Source organism: Bombus pascuorum, chromosome 2, assembly GCF_905332965.1.
Source record: "Bombus pascuorum chromosome 2, iyBomPasc1.1, whole genome shotgun sequence".
In the NCBI taxonomy this organism is placed as follows: Eukaryota; Metazoa; Arthropoda; class Insecta; order Hymenoptera; family Apidae; genus Bombus; species Bombus pascuorum.
The window spans coordinates 2,356,775-2,377,648 of record NC_083489.1 but is presented as its reverse complement, the minus strand read 5'-3'; the positions used below and the strand labels follow the sequence as shown (position 1 = coordinate 2,377,648).

The following is a 20,874-nucleotide window of genomic DNA, read 5'->3' as shown; positions in this document are numbered from 1 at the left end:
TTAACGTTTCAAGGATGAGATTAAAATACGAAAAAGAAAGAAACTAGATATTAGATGTTATTTTTATTTTTATTAGGTAACTGATAGTCGATATGGATAATTGCCAAACGTTAACAATGGACCATCGACGATAATGACGGAGGCACAGTGGCTTCGTAACGTGGTAGGATAAACACGAAGTGCAACGTGTTAATGATCTTAACGCGTGGAGTTTGCAGGTTATTATGGTGAACAATAGAAATTTGCATATTTCTATCGTTATTCGTGGTAGTAATGATCGTGATAATAATCATGATACATCATAGTATTGCTAATAACAGTAGGTATTGATTTATGTATAGGAATTATTTCTAAAGTTAAATGACATTTCCATAAAAATGTTATATCTAAATGCGATTATCAAAGATACTGCTAGAAATACTTTTGGTAATAAAAACACAATCATATTTTCCTAGATATTTTCATTTGTCAAACGAGTTAATAGAAATCAAGTGAAGATTTAAAATGACAAACAATTGGAAAAAGTTTAGCAGAGTAATTTTTGTACACAGACCAGACGAAACTAACTGAGATAAACGGATAGAATTATGAACACGAACAAGATAGGAGAAAGGAAAGTAAGGATATGTACTTCGTCGAAAATCCGAGTATCTGATGACATCATTGCTTTCAAATATGTTTGAAAATTCAAAAATACTTGATGCAATTCACACCTTGTTAAGATCACTGTACATAATCCTCGAAAACCGTTATCTGTACAAGATACAACTTGCATTAACGTAGAATCTTGACACGCGGTATCGATATGGTAGAAACGGTACGTTTCGAAATTAAATAACAGTAACAGGTATCGCGTTTATCTTAACTGCCGTATACTGCATCATTGTCCAGGTAAGGTAGCAACGGTGATAAAAGCTTGAGAAAAAGATAATCGATAATTTTGAGTGAAAATATCAATAAAATCGTTCATGTACCATCGCGAGTATCGTATAATTCGTATAAGAGAACCTGTCACGAGATCGTCACGGTTCTACTGTCAAGAGAGAAGCTTCGACTTATCGTCGTCTAACGATAATTTCGCTTCTTTGAATATCGATAGTCGCGGATCGAGTATATTGGGTTGGCAACTAAGTGATTGCGGATTTTGTCATTACCACCTATTGACAAAATCCGCAATCACTTGCTGATCCAGAATTCACCTCTGTTATTAGGTTGGTAACAAAGTGATTTCGAATTTTGTCAATAGGTGGTAATAGTTTGTCGATACAACTAAAAGTTGTACGATTGTCGAGGCAAAAACGAATGGAAAATTTATTACAGACCAAAATGTGTTAACGTTGCTTTTCTCTTAAGATGATTAAATTTGAAAATTCTCTAGACACGCTTCCATTCGGTCGATAGTTATACGGATTTGTGCTTTTACGAACGCATCTAGAGAAACAGAACCTAAACGAAGAATAGTAGAATTGGTTAATCGTAATATCGCGCTTGTTGAATAACGTAATTTTGTTCGTTAGTCGTTGATTAATACACGCTGATACATAACTTACTTTCACAATCAAAATCGACAAAGTTCAAGACGTGTTACTCTTCGAACGAGACGATGTAGACTGTAGAGAATCGTAAATGCGGAATGTAAACATAAATTATATTTATGAATGATGGTGGCAGTGATGCAAACAGTCAACATCAACAGAGACATAACTTCGCCGACTGTCACTCGACATATTTCACACGACTCGTGTGTGTAGTTTAACCAAGTTAAATGCACGTTTGTGTATTCAAATATGTACAAAAGCATCGAACAAAACCAGCTTCGTACGTGGAACAAACATAAAACGACTTGCAAGTGTGTAAAGAAAAGCGCGCCTCCCTCTCTCGTTTAAACACGTTCGTTCGACGATTTTCGCAGTCAGTTTTAATTCATCGATGCCATTCGAACCTACGCGTTTCTACGATACTATCGAGACCTTCACGGAATTATAATTAACTGCTCGAATAAATGTATCGTAACATACGATGAGAACGAAATCTTAAAGAGTAATAACTGAAACGAAATTAACCGTGATATTATAAAATATCTCATTGACTTTCGATTTCCACTATTTCCCGAAGGTAACAGCTCTTTCGTATTTATAGTTCTTCGCTACTTTTTGATACGGAAAGCTGAAAATATTCTGTAAGATATCCAAACTTGTTCGACGTGAACAGAGATGTATAGCTATAAATAAATATCCATAATTTCGTGATTTATTAGATACAGTTCTTTCGCGATGTAACTACAGATATAGTTACGATAATTGTATAAGACGAATATTTTGTTAAAAATTAAGTTGAAACGTATGGGAAGAGGAATGGAAGACTTTTCCAGAAGAAACCGAACGTGGACGAGAGTTGTTTTTCTTACGAATCCTTCGATTAAAGTACTTTGTATCCTCGTGTGGCAATTAAATTTATTTTAAAATATTCTTCGTAGATCGATACTATTTGAACGGCAAAGTACAAGCGTTTGATCGTAACGAGCGTGAAATATACGAGTCAGAGTTGGTCTATTCTTCCGCAGAGTTTCGGTCGACACTCGTTCAGGGTTAAAGAACATAGATTTTCAACTGTCAGTGTTCGTCGTACTTTGTAAAACTGCGTCGATTTTTGTCGAATATTCTTGCAAAGAATCGTGCCCCAATTTTTCGAGGTTAAGTTCAAATTCTCATCTTTCTTTAGCTAACGCTCGATCATCTTTCACACCGTGAAACGTGCATCTAAGTTGCGTAAACAATACCGACAAAAAGCGACAATTTATCGGTTCAATCGCGTCGTCCCAATCACAAGTCGATTTATTTAAAACCTTTTCTAAATCAAACCGAGCAACTAGCTCAGCCGACGCTATTCACCTCGACTGATCTCCCTAACGAACGTTGTTCGTACGAAAGATAATTCGATCACTCTTTTTAAGATCGATCTGTGCTCCACTAAAATCGATTGAAACATCTGTCCTCTCTTTGAAGGACACTGTTACCAACCACGAAAAGGACGTCTTATTTGTTCAAATTAACGTGTTCGATATCGTAAATTCGCGATATTTGAGACTCGTATTTATATATATTAACTTGTCGCGACGGTTTCTTTCGTTTCACGAGGAAGTAATGAATGCGCAACGTTGTTTGCTTTATGTCGTTTTATCGAATCACGTATGATCCATTTTGTAGAAATGGAACAAAATAATAATAGAACGACCCAATATAAACAGTATAGTTAAACTGCGGATGTTGCATTTATGAGGAATTTAATTACATTCGCAGGAATATGAATTCGCGCAAACCTAACCTAGAACAAATGTTGTATCGACAAGTTAGTTATTCGCAGGATTCCAGAAAGTCAAAGAACCGCGTTCGAACACTTTATCGTATTGCGAGTCGTTCGGAAGAATTGCGTTGAAACGTTTTATCGCAGGGATTTAGGAAACATCGTAAATTTATAGTAAACTTAAGCTTCTTGTAAATAAAGTTTCGATAAACCACGAGTATAGAGGAAACGTTAAAAAGGTAAAGCTTCATTTTTTTCTTTCAACACACAGAGACGAGTAAAGCTTCTTAGAAAATCTTATCTGAATCTTAACCACAACGTCGTTATCAAATAAATAACAATAATACCATTTCACGATTTAAGTCAATTTAAGCCAATTCAAATTACTCTCTAATCACAAAAGAGATCCTGCGATTATACCCAACTTATCCAGTTTTAATGCTCTCTATAAAAGAACACCGAATTTCATTTCTTGATGATTCATCTTTGTCAGTTGTTTTTTCATCGGTCGTTTTAAAAAAATCCAGTATAACTACATAAATATGTATATGTAGACTGGCAGTCGTATCAGGACATCTACCGATATTTAATATTCAATGGTTTTCGCTGATTTTATCTTCGAATTATTTTATTGCAGATCTGTTACTTCGTATTAAAATACAAAGTTATATTCTGCAATCGTTCGCTGCGTTAAAACGTACCATACTAAATAAGGTAAAATTTATTCGAATAAATTAAGCAGCACTTGCACAATCGAATCGATAATATCGATTCGATAATCGAAATTTTGCAGGACATTATCGACAAAAACATCCTCGTATGACGTTAACAACTCGGATAGCAAAATAATCGAAGTTCAACGAGAAATTATAAAATTCGTAGAAGAAATTCTATAACCTACGCTTTGTAAACTTGTCAATTTGCTATTATTACTTCTTACGTTATTGTACGAGGAAGATTTCAGATGAAAATAATAAACTCATAAAAAAGAAATCTACGATTCACAACCGGAAACTTTACCGATAACTATTGAAACTCGATTCACTAATAGTTCACTACTTGACAAACTATTATTACGTCAGAGTGATTTTACCCTGGTCGACTAAAAGCTACGTTAAATAATATTAAATAACAACAACAAAAAAAAGTAGCAATAATATACGATAAATAATATAGAAAATAAGAAAAATTAAAGCTATACACACTTACAAAAGATCTATGACCTACTACTCGCAACTTGTCAAATTCGTTGATCTATCAGTTGATCGATTATCGTAGAAGAGAATTTAAATGTCTTGATACTTATAACCGACAGTTTACATACGAAGAAATGACAAAGAACCGGTACTCACTTTCTCGTGGTCAATTCAAAGTATCCAGATGTGAGAATGGGTACTGGTAACCCATAGATGGTGGCGGTTATCGTCCGGTCCGTGAACACGTGCAACGGTCGGCTGCTTCCGCGCGACTGAAACGGAGTCGCGCTACTGAGAACACTCGAACCAACCACCAAAGACCGCTCGCTACTTGCTAATACTCTTTGCCGCTGCTTGTCTCCCAACCGGTGTCATTCTTGCCTATCATCGTCAGCGAAATGCTCACGGCTGCTGAATTTCGTCCGTGATGGCGCGAACTCTGTCTGTGTATACACTCATACTCTCTGTATACACACGCTTATCAGCCAGTCCGGGGTCGATGAAGACATTCAACCGCTGGAAAATTTGCTTCCGGAACACCTCGAAGAAGTCAGGGTCAGATTTCTTTCTCGCGTCTACGTGCTTCTGACCCGTAAACATACCCGAATGGCCTGCGTCGATCGAACCAACGTTTCTATACGTTTGTGATATTTTGTCTCGAGCGATTCGAATTTCTCGGAAACATCGTGGCGACCGAGGAAATTGGGAAATTGAGAGATCGAGATATCGAGGAATTAGGACACATTTGCAAAATTGTTAAATCGAGATATTAAGAAATTGTTTGTTTTCGTCCAACTTTTCGTTCTCTAAACACTCGCGTTCTATCGATTCGCGATATTTTTCGGAAATTTATAATTTACGACGTTCCAAAAGAATCGATTATTGAATCGGTTATTATCGATTATTGGTTCCGTTGGAATTGATCTCATAGCGTTTGATTTTTCACTTCTTCCGTTAACAGTTTCTGTTCTACGTATCGATTTCGAGAAATCGTCGTGCAAGTGCTCTGCGTATTAGTTTAGAGAAATTTCTAATCGAAGATCTTCGAGAAGGTTTTATCGATCGTTGCCTCCATCGGACCTACCGGAGTTGGTTTTCTCGGAAATCCGTACTTTAAGATCTGCAAATTAAGAATTCGTTCTTTTACCAAGGAATTTACTCTTTTATTTCTAACTTGTTTGGAAATTTATATATTTTAAGAACTTCGTATTTAAGTTCGAATCTCTTCGATGACGAAGCGTTACGAATTTCCCTTAGCGAATCGAACAGAAAATAAAAAGGCGGTCTCGTTAAAGATTCTGCGAGCTCATGAACATCTTCTTCAGTATTGTAAACCACATATGTACAGTATAATACTTGCGGCACGAATACAAATTTTAAGGACTCTTCGACCTCCAGAAGAACCTTTTTAGCTGGTTCAATGTTCCCCTGAGCTATCGCGTGCGATATAATCACGTTGGATTACCACTTTGCGTGCGAATAATAACCAATCCAAGTTCCTATTACACTCTTATCATGTATTAGAATGCCTTCAAGTACTATCAGCGTAGCATCGCGTGTTCATCTTTGTGTAGTAATAAAACATACCTTTACGAATTATTCCTCCCTTTTCCAACGTTCCCTAATTTTTCTATCCACTCGATAAGATATCTGCGACAAGAGGATCAAACTGATTTGCTTGTGTCTGCCGGAAGAATTCATCGATATATCAGTCATATCCGTTTAACGAATAATTTGTTCAACTGTATCTTCTCATACCTGATTATACAGACTATGGTAGGCAGAAACGAGGCTATACACGTATAGTAACATTTTTATGGGCGTGGGACGACCTTAAACCCAACCAGCCATGGACGAATGCATAATATAAGTACCTGTGCATGACATGTTTCGTTAATTTCTGAGACTTTGATAGTTGACTGTGTCATTAGAATCTAACGGACGCTATGTTAAAGCGGAGAACGAGATACCTAACCTAAAGTGAAATAATAGTATGTGTGTCGTAAGATTGCGACTGTTTACGCATCTGTAGGAAATTTTGGAAGTGCAGAAATACACAGAATGCGTATAACGTGCAAAAATATATAAAATACCGCAAGTATATTATAATACGTAATGGATAAACAAATGTCTTGTCAAGTTGCATCTTTGTTAGTTATGTTCATAAAAATGTGAACATTCGTGAATAAAAGTTTTGTTGATACTCTAAATGTATGTTATCCTTGTCTTATATAATATGTAATTTTCCTAAAACACAAAATTAAACAAAGATAAAATTATTTGTTATACCTTTAATAAATTACATCGACAAAGGATTAAACTTAGAACGCGAAAGGGAAATATTTCTTAGTAATTCCTCGCGAATTATCGATCTCAAAAAATTATCCTGTACTTGGAAATTCTTCAGAAACTATCAGTCTTATTACAATTAATGAATTATGCTTACTCGATAAGATAGGATTCCTATAGGTTCCCGCGATAATAGTTTTACAATATGACACTGTCAAAACATAATGCGATGCAGCTACTTTACCGGCTGATTATATCTTGACCATGCAGATTTAATAAATTGTCTTCATTGAGAATTTTATCGATGATATTGATATACGATGTAGTTTGAAAAAGTCAACCTACGCGTTTTATCATTCACATTTTATCGGTGAAAGTATCATGTACAATCATCGTGGAATTGGAAAAAAAGCTATTATTTATGAAAATGTAGAAGTAGTCATCACTCACGCATCAGTCATTCGACAGATTAATGTTAATATTACTTTCAAGTGATAACGCTTGGTATGCGTATATCGATCGTACTTTTATTGATAACGTATTGATAGCGTTTTTGTCTGTTTATACATATATACGTTCCATTTTAAAGTTTTATTCCATTTTAAATTCCGTTCCATTTTAAAATAGATCCACTATTATTTTTATTATTTTTATGGTCTATGAACGAGACATGTATCTTTTGTCAGGAAAAAACTATCTTTTCAGCTCTGCACGAAATACGCTTTATCTTTCTATCTTTCCGCTCCAAATTTTCCATTCCAATGACGTAGCGCTTGTTCAAGTAAATCAAGTTAAACTAATAGAATTCTTTGCCTACCACTATCGAATTCTATATTTGTACAAATGTAATAAGATCCTGTTACCTCTGATCGGAAATTCCTTATTGGGGATTCCCGAATTGTTTTGGCCTCGGAAATTAATTCGACGCTAATCATCCTTTAAAAGAGCAAAGTAATTATAATTTCTAATTTGATAACCAAAAAGTTGTGCAATATATCGTGCAGTGATTGCTTTTTTTCTTTGTCTATCGTCTATTAAAAATAATTAAAGGAAAATTTCAAAGAAAAACAAATAAAGAACAATGCGAAAGACTCCTTACTTTAATAGGTTATTTCTATTGTGTACTCTTGATATATTTTTTAATTATCACACAGCACGCTTATATCGTTCACAATTGAAACATCCTTACGTAATAGGGTCGCTAAAGAATTAGCCGGTATGAAAGAAAATGTGCATCGTCTCGTCCTTCGCAACGTATTGAGAAATTTATTGGATCATTATGTATCGTTTTTCCCATACAAAGATCAAACGATTCAGTGATCGTAGAATATTTTCCATCGCGAAATTTTTCCTAAAACAGACTGAAATGACAAACAATGACTAAAGCACACTAATCGTTTGTTATCAATATCCTCATTTTATATACATTCTTTGGTTACTTCATTTCGAATGAAGCGATAATAATTTGCAGCGATGATATTTTTCAAGTTTTTGTCCCCCGTTTTATTTATAATTTTAACATATCATGCAAGAAATAGGAAGATATAGTAAATAAACAATCAATCACGGATCTATTTCGTGTTTTTTTAGACTACTATTTAGAGAGTGGAGCCAAGATGCTCACTTTCAGAGGAGGATCTAAAATAACTAGGCCTTTTACTAGGTTCTGGTCAGTGACCGACAGGTTTTTCGACCTCAGATAATAGACAAAACAAAAATATTTTAATTGTACAAGGATTATCAAATGTTTTGAATACACGTACTTTGTGTACGCGTTGATTATCGTAAACATCTATCCACGATATGAATGGTTTGCTAGGTCAAAAACAAGTAATTATTTGTCTACATCAAGGTTTTGGAAAAATTTCATTGAAAAACATGAACGTAGAAAGCTGAACAATTTAAGCTTTTAAAAATAATTAAATTGTACAAATTATTTTTTATAATAATGTTAATTTATCAATCATAAATGTTTTACTTTGATGCAACGTAAATTTTAAAGATAGTTGATATAGAAGTAGGAATTATTGTATAATAAAATTGAATACTAGATGCATTTTGTTTTTTCTAGAAAAGACATTTTTAATAAGTATTGGAAGTACAGATACACATATTTTTAGTTGCTTAGAGCGAATATTTATAAACAACGATACAAACAACTATCACACAACTACTACTGTAAGATTGATGTATACTTATTGATAGTGATATATATATATATATTTATTTATTTATATTTATATTTTATTAGTCAAAATTTATGAAAATATTTGCGTCACATTTATTCATCAAAAAATAGTATAAAAAAAATAATATAATAAAATTAGTATAAAAGATATAAAACTATTGAAGTTTCGCTTTTATGCGATTTCAATTATTTTTTATGCCTTTATCATTCGATAAAATAGATATGTTTTACGTACTTGTATCACGAATATCCATATTATAATACAGTAATAAGCAAATGTTAATAAATGCAATATAAAAAGCAGATGTACACGTATAATGTATAAAATAAATTATTTCAACAGTTATCTTAAAACGTATATGCTACATCGTATTTATTGAGTTACAATGCTCCTGCATCGCTATTAGCAAGAGCAAGAACTGTGAAGCACACTTCTTCTGGATCACGAGCCATATATTCTTTACAAACACGTGCTGCATCTTCTAACAGTGTTTCTGGACTAGTTATACCATGATTAATAGGAGAAGGTTTACGTCCATCTAAAAAATCCCATACGTAAATAATATAATATTCTTATAAATTAGTAATTATACAATTATTTACTATGTAAATAATTATATAAGTATATACAGCAGTATTAAAATATTCACCTAATTCGTATAAAACTCCATTTTTGTGTATAAGTGCTACAAAATGATGGTACACTGGTATTTCATCGCTTGGTACCTACCGAATACTTTCGATTAGTACTCATTTCTGTAAGTACACAAAAAGCAAGAAAATCATACCTCTGTTTGACCCTCTTGTGCTACATCTTTATGGGTGATACTAATACCATCGGACTCCATTAGAAGTTTTCCACATTCCATATAAGAAAGATTTTTTGCTTCATCTAAAAAGGTTTTTAGGAAACCATCCTGAAGATCTATGCTGCAAAATTAAATAGAACAATTTACAACATATGATGTCTGTTGAAAAATAAATGAATATTCTGTACTTTTAACGAAATACCTACATGTCTCGATTATTACCAACACTGTGAATTAATGCGATTGTACCACAGGCATTATGAATGTACTGTTTCATATGAAAAACTTCTGGATCTTTAGGAGTATCTACATCTTCTTCTTTAGTGTCTGATTCTTTGTCTTCTAAGCTATTATCACCCTAAATCACATAAAATTATTAGAACTACGATTTTTATGTAATAAAATGTAATAGTATAATCTTTATTTTGAAACCTTTTTGGATAAAGGATATAGCAAAATAACAGCAACAACTGGTTTAGGTACAAGTGCCAACAGATCAGGTTCCAGACCATAAACATCAACAACAGACCAATCTTTTGCTACGCCTAATTTATGTAAAAACTGTAAAACAAATCTTTGAATTATAAAGTTTAGTAACTACAAAATTATTAACAAGTTTACTTTACAATAATATAAATAAATCATTTAATGCATAAATAGATGTATTGTCTTTAATCTTTAAATAAAATGAAAGACTTATTTATAACATAATTACAAGATCGAATATCAATATCAATAATGGAAAGTTATTATGATTTACCTTTGTCATAACCTAAAACAAAGAAATGAAATTATGTAAAAAGATATTATACATATATATTTTTCATTTTAATGATTATGATGAAAATACAAATTCTTACTTCTGGATTAGATTCCATCGGAATCCAAGATGACATGATGAATTTTGTTGATTCTAAAAGATATCGGCAAATTTAAAGTTTCATATTCTAACTTCTAATACGCTGTAAATACTTTTCAAGAAGAATTTTTACGAAAACGATTACTTACAACAGATGTTATAAATTCACAAAAGCGTATTTGCCGTATTATACGTGCAAAATTTTAATGTTGTTATCAATTTATCACACTCAGACGAATTTGCCGAAATCCTGTGACACTGACACAATTTGATGACACATTATTGGACGGTAGATAAGATCAATATTAAAATAAACTTATAATAGAATAATTAATAACAAAATATTTAGTTGTTTTGTTCGTAGCTTACTTTATTAGTCTTATAGTAAAGTGTTCAATGTACTTTCTTAAATTTTTCATTTGTCTGCAGTAGTCAACATGGCTACCGGTTTAATAAAATCAGATTATTTTATGAAATTTATATCAACGACTACATACTATGTACATATGTCAGAAGCATATATCAAAATGAATATTTGTTCTCTATTTTATAAAATATATTTATAAGATTTTTAAAAGACATAACAAAGGGTAATTTTATGAACATTTATCGCCCTTATTTTAAGTATTGATTTTATATTCATAATAATTCGCTTATATATTATATCTATATCAATTACTTTAACATATTTTATAATGAAACAATAAATTTGACAAATAAGAAAAATTAATTAATTCATGTTATTCAATCTTATCATAAATTAAATGAAATTAGAATCGATAAGCAGGTTTCCACCTTAATCTCTAATCTTTTATGTGATAAAATATGAATATCTGTATAAATATCTTTCATAATTTATTTGCAGTAGATACTATAAATACTGTGCAATACAATGATTTTACAAATTTACATTTTATTCATTTCTTCAATAATATATACAACGTGGGGGAGAGATCAATATGTATTAGTAACGTCAGATATAGAAAGCCATGAAACACTTTGGCCTATAAAAACAGAAATAAACCAATATTCTCCAACATGGGATAGTTTAGATAGTCGTCCGCTTCCAACTTGGTATGATGATGCAAAAATTGGTATCTTTATTCACTGGGGTGTTTTTAGTGTTCCTAGTTTTGGCTCTGAATGGTTTTGGAATAATTGGAAAGGTATTTCTATTACTGTTACTATTAATTACAATCAAATTTATATTATTATTTATTTATTTCAATCAAAATTCTTTACTTTTTGCAAAATGATATAAATTTATAAAGAATTCAAGACAAACTTTCATTTTCAGAAGAACAGATTGATAGTAAATACCGTGACTTTATGAAACAAAGGTATCCACCTAGTTTTACATATCAAGACTTCGCTCGTGAGTTTACTGCTGAATTTTTTAATGCAACGCAATGGAGTGAATTATTTCAAGCTTCAGGTGCAAAATATGTTGTATTAACAAGCAAACATCATGAGGGGTATACATTATGGCCTTCAAAATATTCGTTCAGTTGGAACTCTGCAGATGTGGGACCAAAGAAAGATCTTATAGGTAATTATTAAATTGAATTTTTTACTGTTTAAATTATTTTGTATCTGTAATTAATGATTTTTAGGTGAATTGGCTACAGCAATAAGAAATTCAACTAATTTGAAATTTGGTCTTTATCATTCTTTGTATGAATGGTATAATCCTTTATATTTATCTGATAAAGATAACAATTTTACAACCCAAATTTTTGTTCATCAAAAGATAATTCCCGAATTACACGAAGTAGTACAAAAATATAAGCCAGAAATTGTATGGTCTGATGGTGACTGGGAAGCACCAGATGTTTATTGGAAATCAAAAGAATTTTTGGCTTGGTTGTACAATGAAAGTCCTGTGAAAGATACAGTTGTAGTAAATGATAGATGGGGAAAAAATATACCATGTCATCATGGTGATTTTTACACATGTTCTGATCGTTATAATCCTGGTAAATTGAATTTAGTATAATCAACATAGATGCTTGAAATTTATATTGCTTTTTTATTTCGCTTGTAATTTGAAATCTTTAGGAGTACTTCTACCACATAAATGGGAAAACTGCATGACAATTGATAGAAAATCTTGGGGATTTCGTAGGAATGCTGTTTTATCAGAGTATTTGACTTTATCAGAATTGGTCAAAGAATTAGCAATTACTGTAAGTTGTGGAGGAAACTTATTAATGAATGTTGGTCCAACAAAGGATGGCATTATTAGCCCAATATTCGAAGAAAGATTACGTGGAATGGGTATATTCTCTAACGCAAGAATGTACTTATTTGTAGTGTTAGTAAATTTATTTCAAATGTAGTTTATGCAATTAGGTGAGTGGTTAAAGATAAATGGAGAAGCTATTTACAATACCAAACCTTGGATAACACAAAATGATAGCTTATCTAATACTGTTTGGTATACACAAAGCAAAAATACAAAACAAGTTTATGCTATAATTCTTGAATGGCCAAATGAAGGTTTATTATATTTAGGATCACTCAAAACATCTCCTAGTACACAAATTTCAGTACTTGGATCTAAATTATTAATCAGAGTATGTATCTATGTTTTGAATAGATGTTAAATTCATATTACACAAATAGTAATACTATATATATAATACTATATATAATAATATATATAATTGGATAAAATAATAACTTTAACTTTCAATTTCAGTGGAAACGAAGTAATGAAAAATTGATTGTATCATTACCAGCAGAACTTGATAAAGGACAACCAGCTTGGGTATTAAAAATAAAACCAGAATAACAGAAACAATGATATCTAAATATATATTTTATTAAAGATGTTTTGTATTCACTTAAGAAAGAAGATACATGTAAGTCGCAAAATAGCGTTTTATAACTTCCTTTCCCTCCAAATTTTTATTTATATATTGTATTGTAAGAAAAAAATAAATTCTTGAGTACATCAATATAAACCCACATCTTACTTATGTTTTCAATATATATGTACCTTACAGTTGAGCTACCTCGTACAAATAAGCTCCAAGTAATTTAGTCTAAACCAAAAATAAAATATCCTTAAGTTTAAGTAAAACCGTTACAATAAATTATACCATCGTTAATGAAAATACTTACGCCCCCCATATAGTTACGAATGTCCAGTTTTTCGTTCTGGGAATGTGCCCCATCATCACCAGCACCAACTGGTAAGAGTAATACGTTTTTGCCTGTTACTTCTTGGAATGTTAAAGTAACAGGAATTGAGCCTCCTTCGCGTGATAAATCAGGCTCTACATTATAAACATGTTTGGTAGCTTTTCGACCAGCTACATAGTTTGGATGATCAGGATTTTCAGACCAAGCTCTTCCTCCATGATACATACTGACATTGAATTTATTTGGACTACCTCTGACAGCCCATTTTTTGTTTAGATACGCTGTTACTTTTTGTACAGTATCTTCTGGAGTCATATTTGGTACTATTCTAATTGAAAATTTACCAATAACTTTTCCTGGAATAACAGTTTTTGCACCTGGCTCACTAAATGCGCCTTGTATTCCATGAAGTGATAAACTGGGCTGTCTCCACCGATGCATCAATAATTGAATCTAACAATATAATATAATGTAATGTATAACTATATATGTAATAATGTATAAAATATATCAGTAGTAAGTTAAATTATAAATATTTACTTTATCTTCATGAGCTAATTTACTAGTTCCAACAGAGTTCCTGAATTCAGCAACATCGAATTCTATTGTTTTATAGGATTCTATTTCCTTTTCCACAATTTTTGTTACATTATCATAAATACCATCTATTAAAATTTTCCCATTTACATCAATTAATGTATTTAATAAATATATTAAATCTGCCATTCCTTCATGTATAGATCCACCAAATGTACCACTATGTAGATCTTTAACAGCACAAGTTACTTCCACTTGGAAATAACAGATACCTCTTAAGCCGTGCGTAATACAAGGTTTTTTGGTACCCAGCCAGTAATTATCAGATATGCACACATAATCTACACCTTGCAAAAATGTATCTTTTCGTGCCAAAAGAAGGTCATCTAATCCTTCACTACCACTTTCTTCCATACCCTCAAAGACAAACTATAATTAAACAAAAAATATATAATAAATGAAATTGCAAAATAACATATAGAAAGTTTATAATTGAATAAATCAACATATAGAAAACATACAGAAAATTTATAATTACAAATACCTTGAGATTAACAGGGATATCTGTTCCAATAGCTTTATAAGCCTGCAATGCATGAATCCAACAAAGTACAGGGCCTTTGTCATCTGTACTTCCGCGTCCATATAATTTGTCATTTTTCTCAACAAGAGTAAATGGTTCAGTATCCCAGCCATCTTCTTTTAATGCAGGTTGAACATCTAAATGTCCATATATAAGAACAGTCTTTTTTTCAGAGTCAGACCCTAGAGTTCCTAACAAAACAGGTGGGAGAGGAATTACACTTCCATCTGGAAGAGTCTGTTTTCCTACATCTGCCAATTCTGTAGTGACTCCAAGATTTTTTAATTTCATTTCCGCCCATTTCATCATCTTAATTATTTCATTTCTGTGATCTGGCCATGCTGAGACAGATTTTATAGCTACTGCTTCTTTTAAGTCGTTTATATACTCTGTTTTATGATCATCAATATAGCTAGAAATGAAATAAATACCAAGATTATATTATAAAATAAGTTAAATATTTATATAGAAATATATACCTAAATAGATGTTTTAATGTAGATGGAAGTTCTGAAGTCATCTTCTTTGTCTGTTATGTTAAAGTATATCTCCCAAAATGATTAAATTGAGCTTCAATCAGCAATGAAAGAACTTGTTTCCTGTAAATATGTATATATATATATGTACAATAAACCAGGAATGTTATCTCATGGGCGTGGCTTGGCACCATTAGACGTGGTTTTAAATTTATTACTCCATTTTTGATAAGTTTACTATCTACTTTTCTAATCTACTTTTAATATTTTATGTATCAAATTCAAAGTTTATATATCTGAATACTAATAATTTGGGTCAAATTTGCAAAATATTTGGAGGATTTTAATATTTAGATAACTATGTATATAAGCAAGTAAATAAAATAAAAATAAATAAATAACTATACTTTTCTGAGATTGAAATTGATATAAAAAATATTAATATATTTTTATTTTTATTCTCTATGTATTCTATGATGTATAAGTTCTATGTAATACCAGATAATACCAGTATATTCTTAATATTATTTAGTTTAATGTATAATAATATATATTTTATAAAAAATATTATTTTCTATTAAAATAACGGCAAAAAGAATCATGCAAGTATAAATGAGGCTTATATACTTACATATACTGACTGGTATTAATACATGCTACGCTATTTATACTTTTGAAATAAAAGTAAAAGTCAGTTTAAGTAAAATATGTTACTGATAAGTTAGTGATAATACATTAGTGAAATTATATCCTCGTGTTGAATATACTATGCGTAATTAACATAATATCGGATAACATAACATGAAAATTCGGTTATTTCGTTAAACGTTGTCAATGTAGATGGCGGAATTTAGCTCACCTCACGGTCACATAAACCGTGGCCGTAGCTGAATCTATTCCGTGTAACATGGGAGATTATAAATAATAAAGTAGAAAAGTTATCTTTTTATCGTATTTTTATTGCAATCTTTTGCACAAAGTTTATAAAATGTCTCGTCATCGCGATGTACGATGCATGAATTATTCAGAAGGTACAGGAAAAGAAAATAAATGCACGATAATTTTATCTATTTAAATATTGTTAAACTGTTGATTAAACTTACAGAGTTTATTTAACGTAATATATTCTTTACAGAATACGAAGGTTACGATGATGTCTATGGACATTCTGTAGAAGATGACTACTGTGTATCTCCTAGTGGTACTTCTGTTAAATATGTATTCAACGTATCAGATTTTATGTAATTAATATAGTGTTACTGTAAATATTCATGGTTTAAATTGCAGCTGAACAATTTTTATTTGATCGAAGTAAGCAACAGAATATTGCATCCTTTATTACGGAACCAGATATAATAGAAGGCAACGAAGATAATGAAGAACTTCCAATATCTTTCAACGATGAAAATGTAACACTTACAGACATCGAATGGGGCAAGCTCATGTCATGCATGGAATCTATAAAAACTGTTATAGGAGACACAGTACCTGAGTCTGAGATCAAAAAGAAAATTATTCAATCAAATTTTGATGTTAAAATAGCACTTGATTTAATATTAGAAGAATCTTCTCCAAAAACTGCTACTGGTATGTGTATTATATATATGTATATTTTTAGTATTCCTTTTATATTTTTTAAAGTAATTTAATTATTTTAGGTTCATCTATGGCTAATAAGGATAATTTAGAACCACATCCAGGTATATCATTTATCAACATTATAATATTTTTAGTAAATAACTTTATAGTATTATTTCTTAACCTATAATTTTTTTGTTTCATGTATTTTCTTTGAATCCATTGGTAAGGTAAGATGCTGCATCTGTTAAGCCTCAGTCTAATCCATTCATTATACCCAAATTATCATTTAACAAACAAGAGAATATTGAAGGTACTAACGAGAATGTATGTCTCATGAATAATTTAGAAAGTTTCAAAGACTTAGCTATTAGTAGCTCTCCTATGAGATTTTCATCTTTGTCTGGGTTTAGTAATCTTGTTAATTCCCCATTGTCAAGTTCTACATCTTTCAAAAATAATTCGGATTCAGTAGCATTCAAAACCTTAGCTGATTTAACAGCACATCATTTACAAAAAAATAGCAATTTAATTGATAATGCAAATTCTAACGAAAAAAGTTTGTCGCCGAAGACAAGTTTTGTGATACCAAAATTATCAATTAAGAAAGATAATTGTAGTGATATAAATAATACACAGTTAGATTTACCTATTGGTAAAAAAGATATAGATGGTAGTATATTAAATGATAGAGAGATAGATGATTCTGTGGATTCACTCGAACAATGTTTATTTAGTGCATTTGCCTTTTCAAGAGATAATCCTAACACTATTATTAAAAGTAACCCACAAAGTGTAAAGTCACAAAATGATCCGGTATTAAATGTAAGTGGTACTCGAACACCATCACCAGATCCTTGGATCATTGATTTAAATTCTACTTTGAAAAAAACCACATTTTTAGTTTCAAATGGTAATAGTAATAATACAAAATCGGAAGTATTAGAAGATATTCGCAACGTCATTCCTATTTCAACTTTACAGATTTCTAATGAAAATATTGAAATTCCATATGCTATGCTACCTACAAAATTAAATTTAAGCTATCTTAGATATGTTAAACTTCCATATACCAAAAAAAATGTATCTTTATTTGGTAGAACATTGTGCAGAACATGGAAATTGAAAAAGCCAATTCTTAAATCTCAACAAGAACATCATAAAACAATAAAAAGATTTAATTTTTCAATTCCTTACACTCGTACTTAATAAAATATGTAGTAACATACAGATTTAGAATTAAATGCAAAGTTTGTGTGATAAAAAATGTTGTCACAATTAAATATTTGAATGAACATAAGGTTAAATTATAAATTTTACGAATATATATATATATGAAAAGTTACAATTGATATATATGTAAGATGACGCAGTATGATATATTAAAAAACGATTCCTTTTACTTATATGACTACATATATTCACTGAAAAGTACTATTTTCATGTAAATATTGTTTCCGAAGTTTTAAAGCGAGAATTGTGAATTTTTAAACTTAAAATGTATTTTTAATATTTGAACTAATATACGTTTATATTAAAATTTTTACACATTATTTTATATTTAATATCAAAATAACAATAGCCTACAATAAATTTTATGATAGGTAAAAAATTGTCATCCAAATATACATTTCAAGCTACAACACCTTCCAATGTGAAAATTATTCCCGCTGGGAAACGATCTGTTGTAAAAGGCTTTAATATAAGCGGAACTGAAAATAGTGATCTATTGAATTCCCGTATTGAAAGTCCTCGCTCTCAAAGCCCATATTCTGATTATAATAGTCCAGAAGTAAAAAGAAAGGAAAATATAGTCTCAAAAGAAAAAAGAGCAACTTCTTCGAACGCAAATAGCCCGCGATGCCAGTCCCCAGTATCAGGGCATCAAACACCTGACTTGGATCCTAAAATAAAATTCAATGAAGAAAAAGATGTTACAAAGATTTATAAAGATAAAAGAGGAGACAGTAAAGAACAATTACATTTAATTGTGGTTGGTCATGTAGATGCTGGTAAAAGTACTTTATTAGGACGACTTTTATGCGAGTTAGGAGAAGTTCCAACAAGATTAATTCACAAATATCAACAAGAAAGTAAAAAAATAGGGAAACAATCATTTGCTTATGCATGGGTCCTTGATGAAACAGGAGAAGAAAGGTAATTAGTGAAAACAAAGTCACTAGACTCTTTTAGTATTAATTGATTTCTGTATATTCTTCTAATAGGGAACGTGGAATAACTATGGATGTTGGTCATTCTAAATTTGAAACAGAAACAAAATGTATTACTTTATTAGATGCACCTGGGCATAAGGATTTCATACCTAATATGATTATTGGTGCTACTCAAGCTGATGTAGCTTTGTTAGTAGTAGATGCTACTAGAGGAGAATTTGAAACTGGTTTTGACAGTGGAGGTCAAACTAGAGAACATGCACTATTATTACGTTCATTAGGTATTCAAATTTTTCACGTGGAAAAGAGAAATTATTCTATTTCCCAACAATGACTAATTTTTGTTACAGGTATATCACAGTTGACAGTAGTAATAAATAAATTAGATACAGTAGATTGGTCAAAGGAGAGATTTGATGAAATAGTAGGCAAAATGAGTGTATTTTTGAAACAAGCTGGGTTCAAGGATAATGTTACTTTTGTTCCTTGTAGTGGTCTATCTGGTGAAAATATATTAACAAAGCCTAAAGAACCTTTATCTAATTGGTATAATTATTTAAATATTTATTTAAAACATATAATATATTTAAAATGAAATAAAATAATGTGTTAATTGCGATCGTATAATCATGCAGGTATACAGGACCTACATTAGTCAACGTTATTAATAATTTCAAGTGTCCTGAACGTCAAATAGATAAACCATTTCGATTTTCGGTTAACGATATATTTAAAGGCACAGGATCTGGATTCTGTGTGTCTGGTCACGTAGAAACAGGCATGGCAGCTTTAGGTGATAAAGTTCTAGTATTACCGCGAAATGAAACTGCAGTGATCAAAGGTATGTCAATCATGTATGATTTTCTTATATATATTTGGATACCTGCAATTAAAGTTTGTGACATTAATTTTTAGGTTTACAAATAGATGAAGTATCTATAACAAACGCATTTGCTGGAGATCAAGTTTCTTTAATATTATCTGGAATTGATCAACAAAACGTTGGGATTGGAGATATTATTTGTAATCCTCAAAATCCAGTTCCTGTAACAACACGTTTCCAAGCACATGTTGTTGTATTTGCAGTGAAAATACCTATTATGAAAGGTCTTCCTGTAATAATTCACCAACAATCTTTAGTTCAACCAGCTGTTATTACAAAACTGGTAGCGCAACTTCATAGGAGTACTGGTGAAATAATAAAAAAGAAACCACGCTGTTTACCAAAAAATTCAAGTGCTATTATTGAGATTACAACACAAAATTCAGTTTGTATGGAATTATATAAGGATATCAAACAACTGGGTAGAATTATGTTACGTGTAGAAGGAACTACTATTGCAGCTGGTCTAATTACAAAAATCAAATAACAATAATATAAAAAATTTATGTATTCGCAGTCCTAATTCTATGAACACACTTTTAATTTTACATATCACTATGTGCAGTTATGTATTTACATATTGCAGCTACATGCATATAGCTACATATTTGTATATTGCAGGAAATATACCAGACTTCATATAATACTGTATCTATAAATTTGTAATTATATATATGTATATATAAATTAATTTGCAATAGAAAGTTCACTTATTTTTTTTAATGCATGTTTAATGTATGATATATTTATAATGATTTATAACATTTTTAAAAATAATCTAATACATTTAATAAAATTATTCTGAAGATGTCCGCTCTCATTATAAAAATTTCCAAGTTCTTAAGTAATTTC

At 30.9% G+C, this 20,874-nt stretch overlaps 5 protein-coding genes across 8 annotated transcripts in view; 2 read left to right on the top strand and 3 right to left on the bottom strand.

Moving 5' to 3' along the window:
• LOC132904732 (proton-coupled amino acid transporter-like protein CG1139) overlaps window positions 1–4,853 on the bottom strand; it is a 53,912-nt gene extending 49,059 nt beyond the window's left edge. Inside the window, exon 1 of one of the 2 annotated variants that reach the window (XM_060955448.1) lies at window positions 4,656–4,853. The gene's annotated coding sequence lies outside the window, so the exon portion shown is untranslated. The remainder of the gene's footprint in view (window positions 1–4,655) is intronic. The other variant, XM_060955450.1, reaches the window with a different exon arrangement.
• A 3,991-nt stretch (window positions 4,854–8,844) lies between these two features.
• LOC132916267 (ubiquitin carboxyl-terminal hydrolase) lies at window positions 8,845–11,121 on the bottom strand. Of its 2 annotated transcripts, XM_060976119.1 has the most exons (9): window positions 11,014–11,121; window positions 10,794–10,894; window positions 10,646–10,698; window positions 10,546–10,557; window positions 10,218–10,346; window positions 9,992–10,143; window positions 9,765–9,906; window positions 9,627–9,702; window positions 8,845–9,515 (listed from the first exon to the last, which is right to left on the bottom strand). In XM_060976119.1, the coding sequence occupies exons 3-9, from the start codon at window positions 10,679–10,681 to the stop codon at window positions 9,358–9,360; spliced, it is 705 nt and encodes a 234-aa protein (XP_060832102.1). In that variant the 5' UTR covers window positions 10,682–10,698; window positions 10,794–10,894; window positions 11,014–11,121; the 3' UTR covers window positions 8,845–9,357. The 2 variants fall into 2 exon arrangements, with proteins under 2 accessions (XP_060832102.1, XP_060832103.1); XM_060976120.1 differs by lacking the exon at window positions 10,546–10,557.
• LOC132916262 (alpha-L-fucosidase) lies at window positions 11,096–13,610 on the top strand. Its single transcript, XM_060976110.1, has 7 exons — window positions 11,096–11,234; window positions 11,510–11,810; window positions 11,942–12,193; window positions 12,258–12,620; window positions 12,703–12,921; window positions 12,997–13,220; window positions 13,346–13,610. The coding sequence occupies exons 2-7, from the start codon at window positions 11,537–11,539 to the stop codon at window positions 13,436–13,438; spliced, it is 1,425 nt and encodes a 474-aa protein (XP_060832093.1). The 5' UTR covers window positions 11,096–11,234; window positions 11,510–11,536; the 3' UTR covers window positions 13,439–13,610.
• LOC132916261 (cytosolic non-specific dipeptidase) lies at window positions 13,448–15,516 on the bottom strand. Its single transcript, XM_060976109.1, has 5 exons — window positions 15,391–15,516; window positions 14,873–15,323; window positions 14,332–14,757; window positions 13,771–14,244; window positions 13,448–13,691 (listed from the first exon to the last, which is right to left on the bottom strand). The coding sequence occupies exons 1-5, from the start codon at window positions 15,429–15,431 to the stop codon at window positions 13,647–13,649; spliced, it is 1,437 nt and encodes a 478-aa protein (XP_060832092.1). The 5' UTR covers window positions 15,432–15,516; the 3' UTR covers window positions 13,448–13,646.
• Window positions 15,517–16,092: 576 nt separating this feature from the next.
• On the top strand, window positions 16,093–20,834 carry LOC132916259 (protein HBS1). 2 transcript variants are annotated; one of them, XM_060976103.1, is made up of 10 exons: window positions 16,093–16,418; window positions 16,523–16,588; window positions 16,675–16,974; window positions 17,046–17,087; window positions 17,201–17,278; window positions 18,570–19,122; window positions 19,191–19,420; window positions 19,490–19,685; window positions 19,775–19,980; window positions 20,055–20,834. In XM_060976103.1, exons 1-10 carry the CDS (start codon window positions 16,376–16,378, stop codon window positions 20,507–20,509), a joined length of 2,169 nt encoding a protein of 722 aa, XP_060832086.1. In that variant the 5' UTR covers window positions 16,093–16,375; the 3' UTR covers window positions 20,510–20,834. The 2 variants fall into 2 exon arrangements, with proteins under 2 accessions (XP_060832086.1, XP_060832087.1); XM_060976104.1 differs by lacking the exon at window positions 17,201–17,278.
• Window positions 20,835–20,874: the final 40 nt, after the last annotated feature.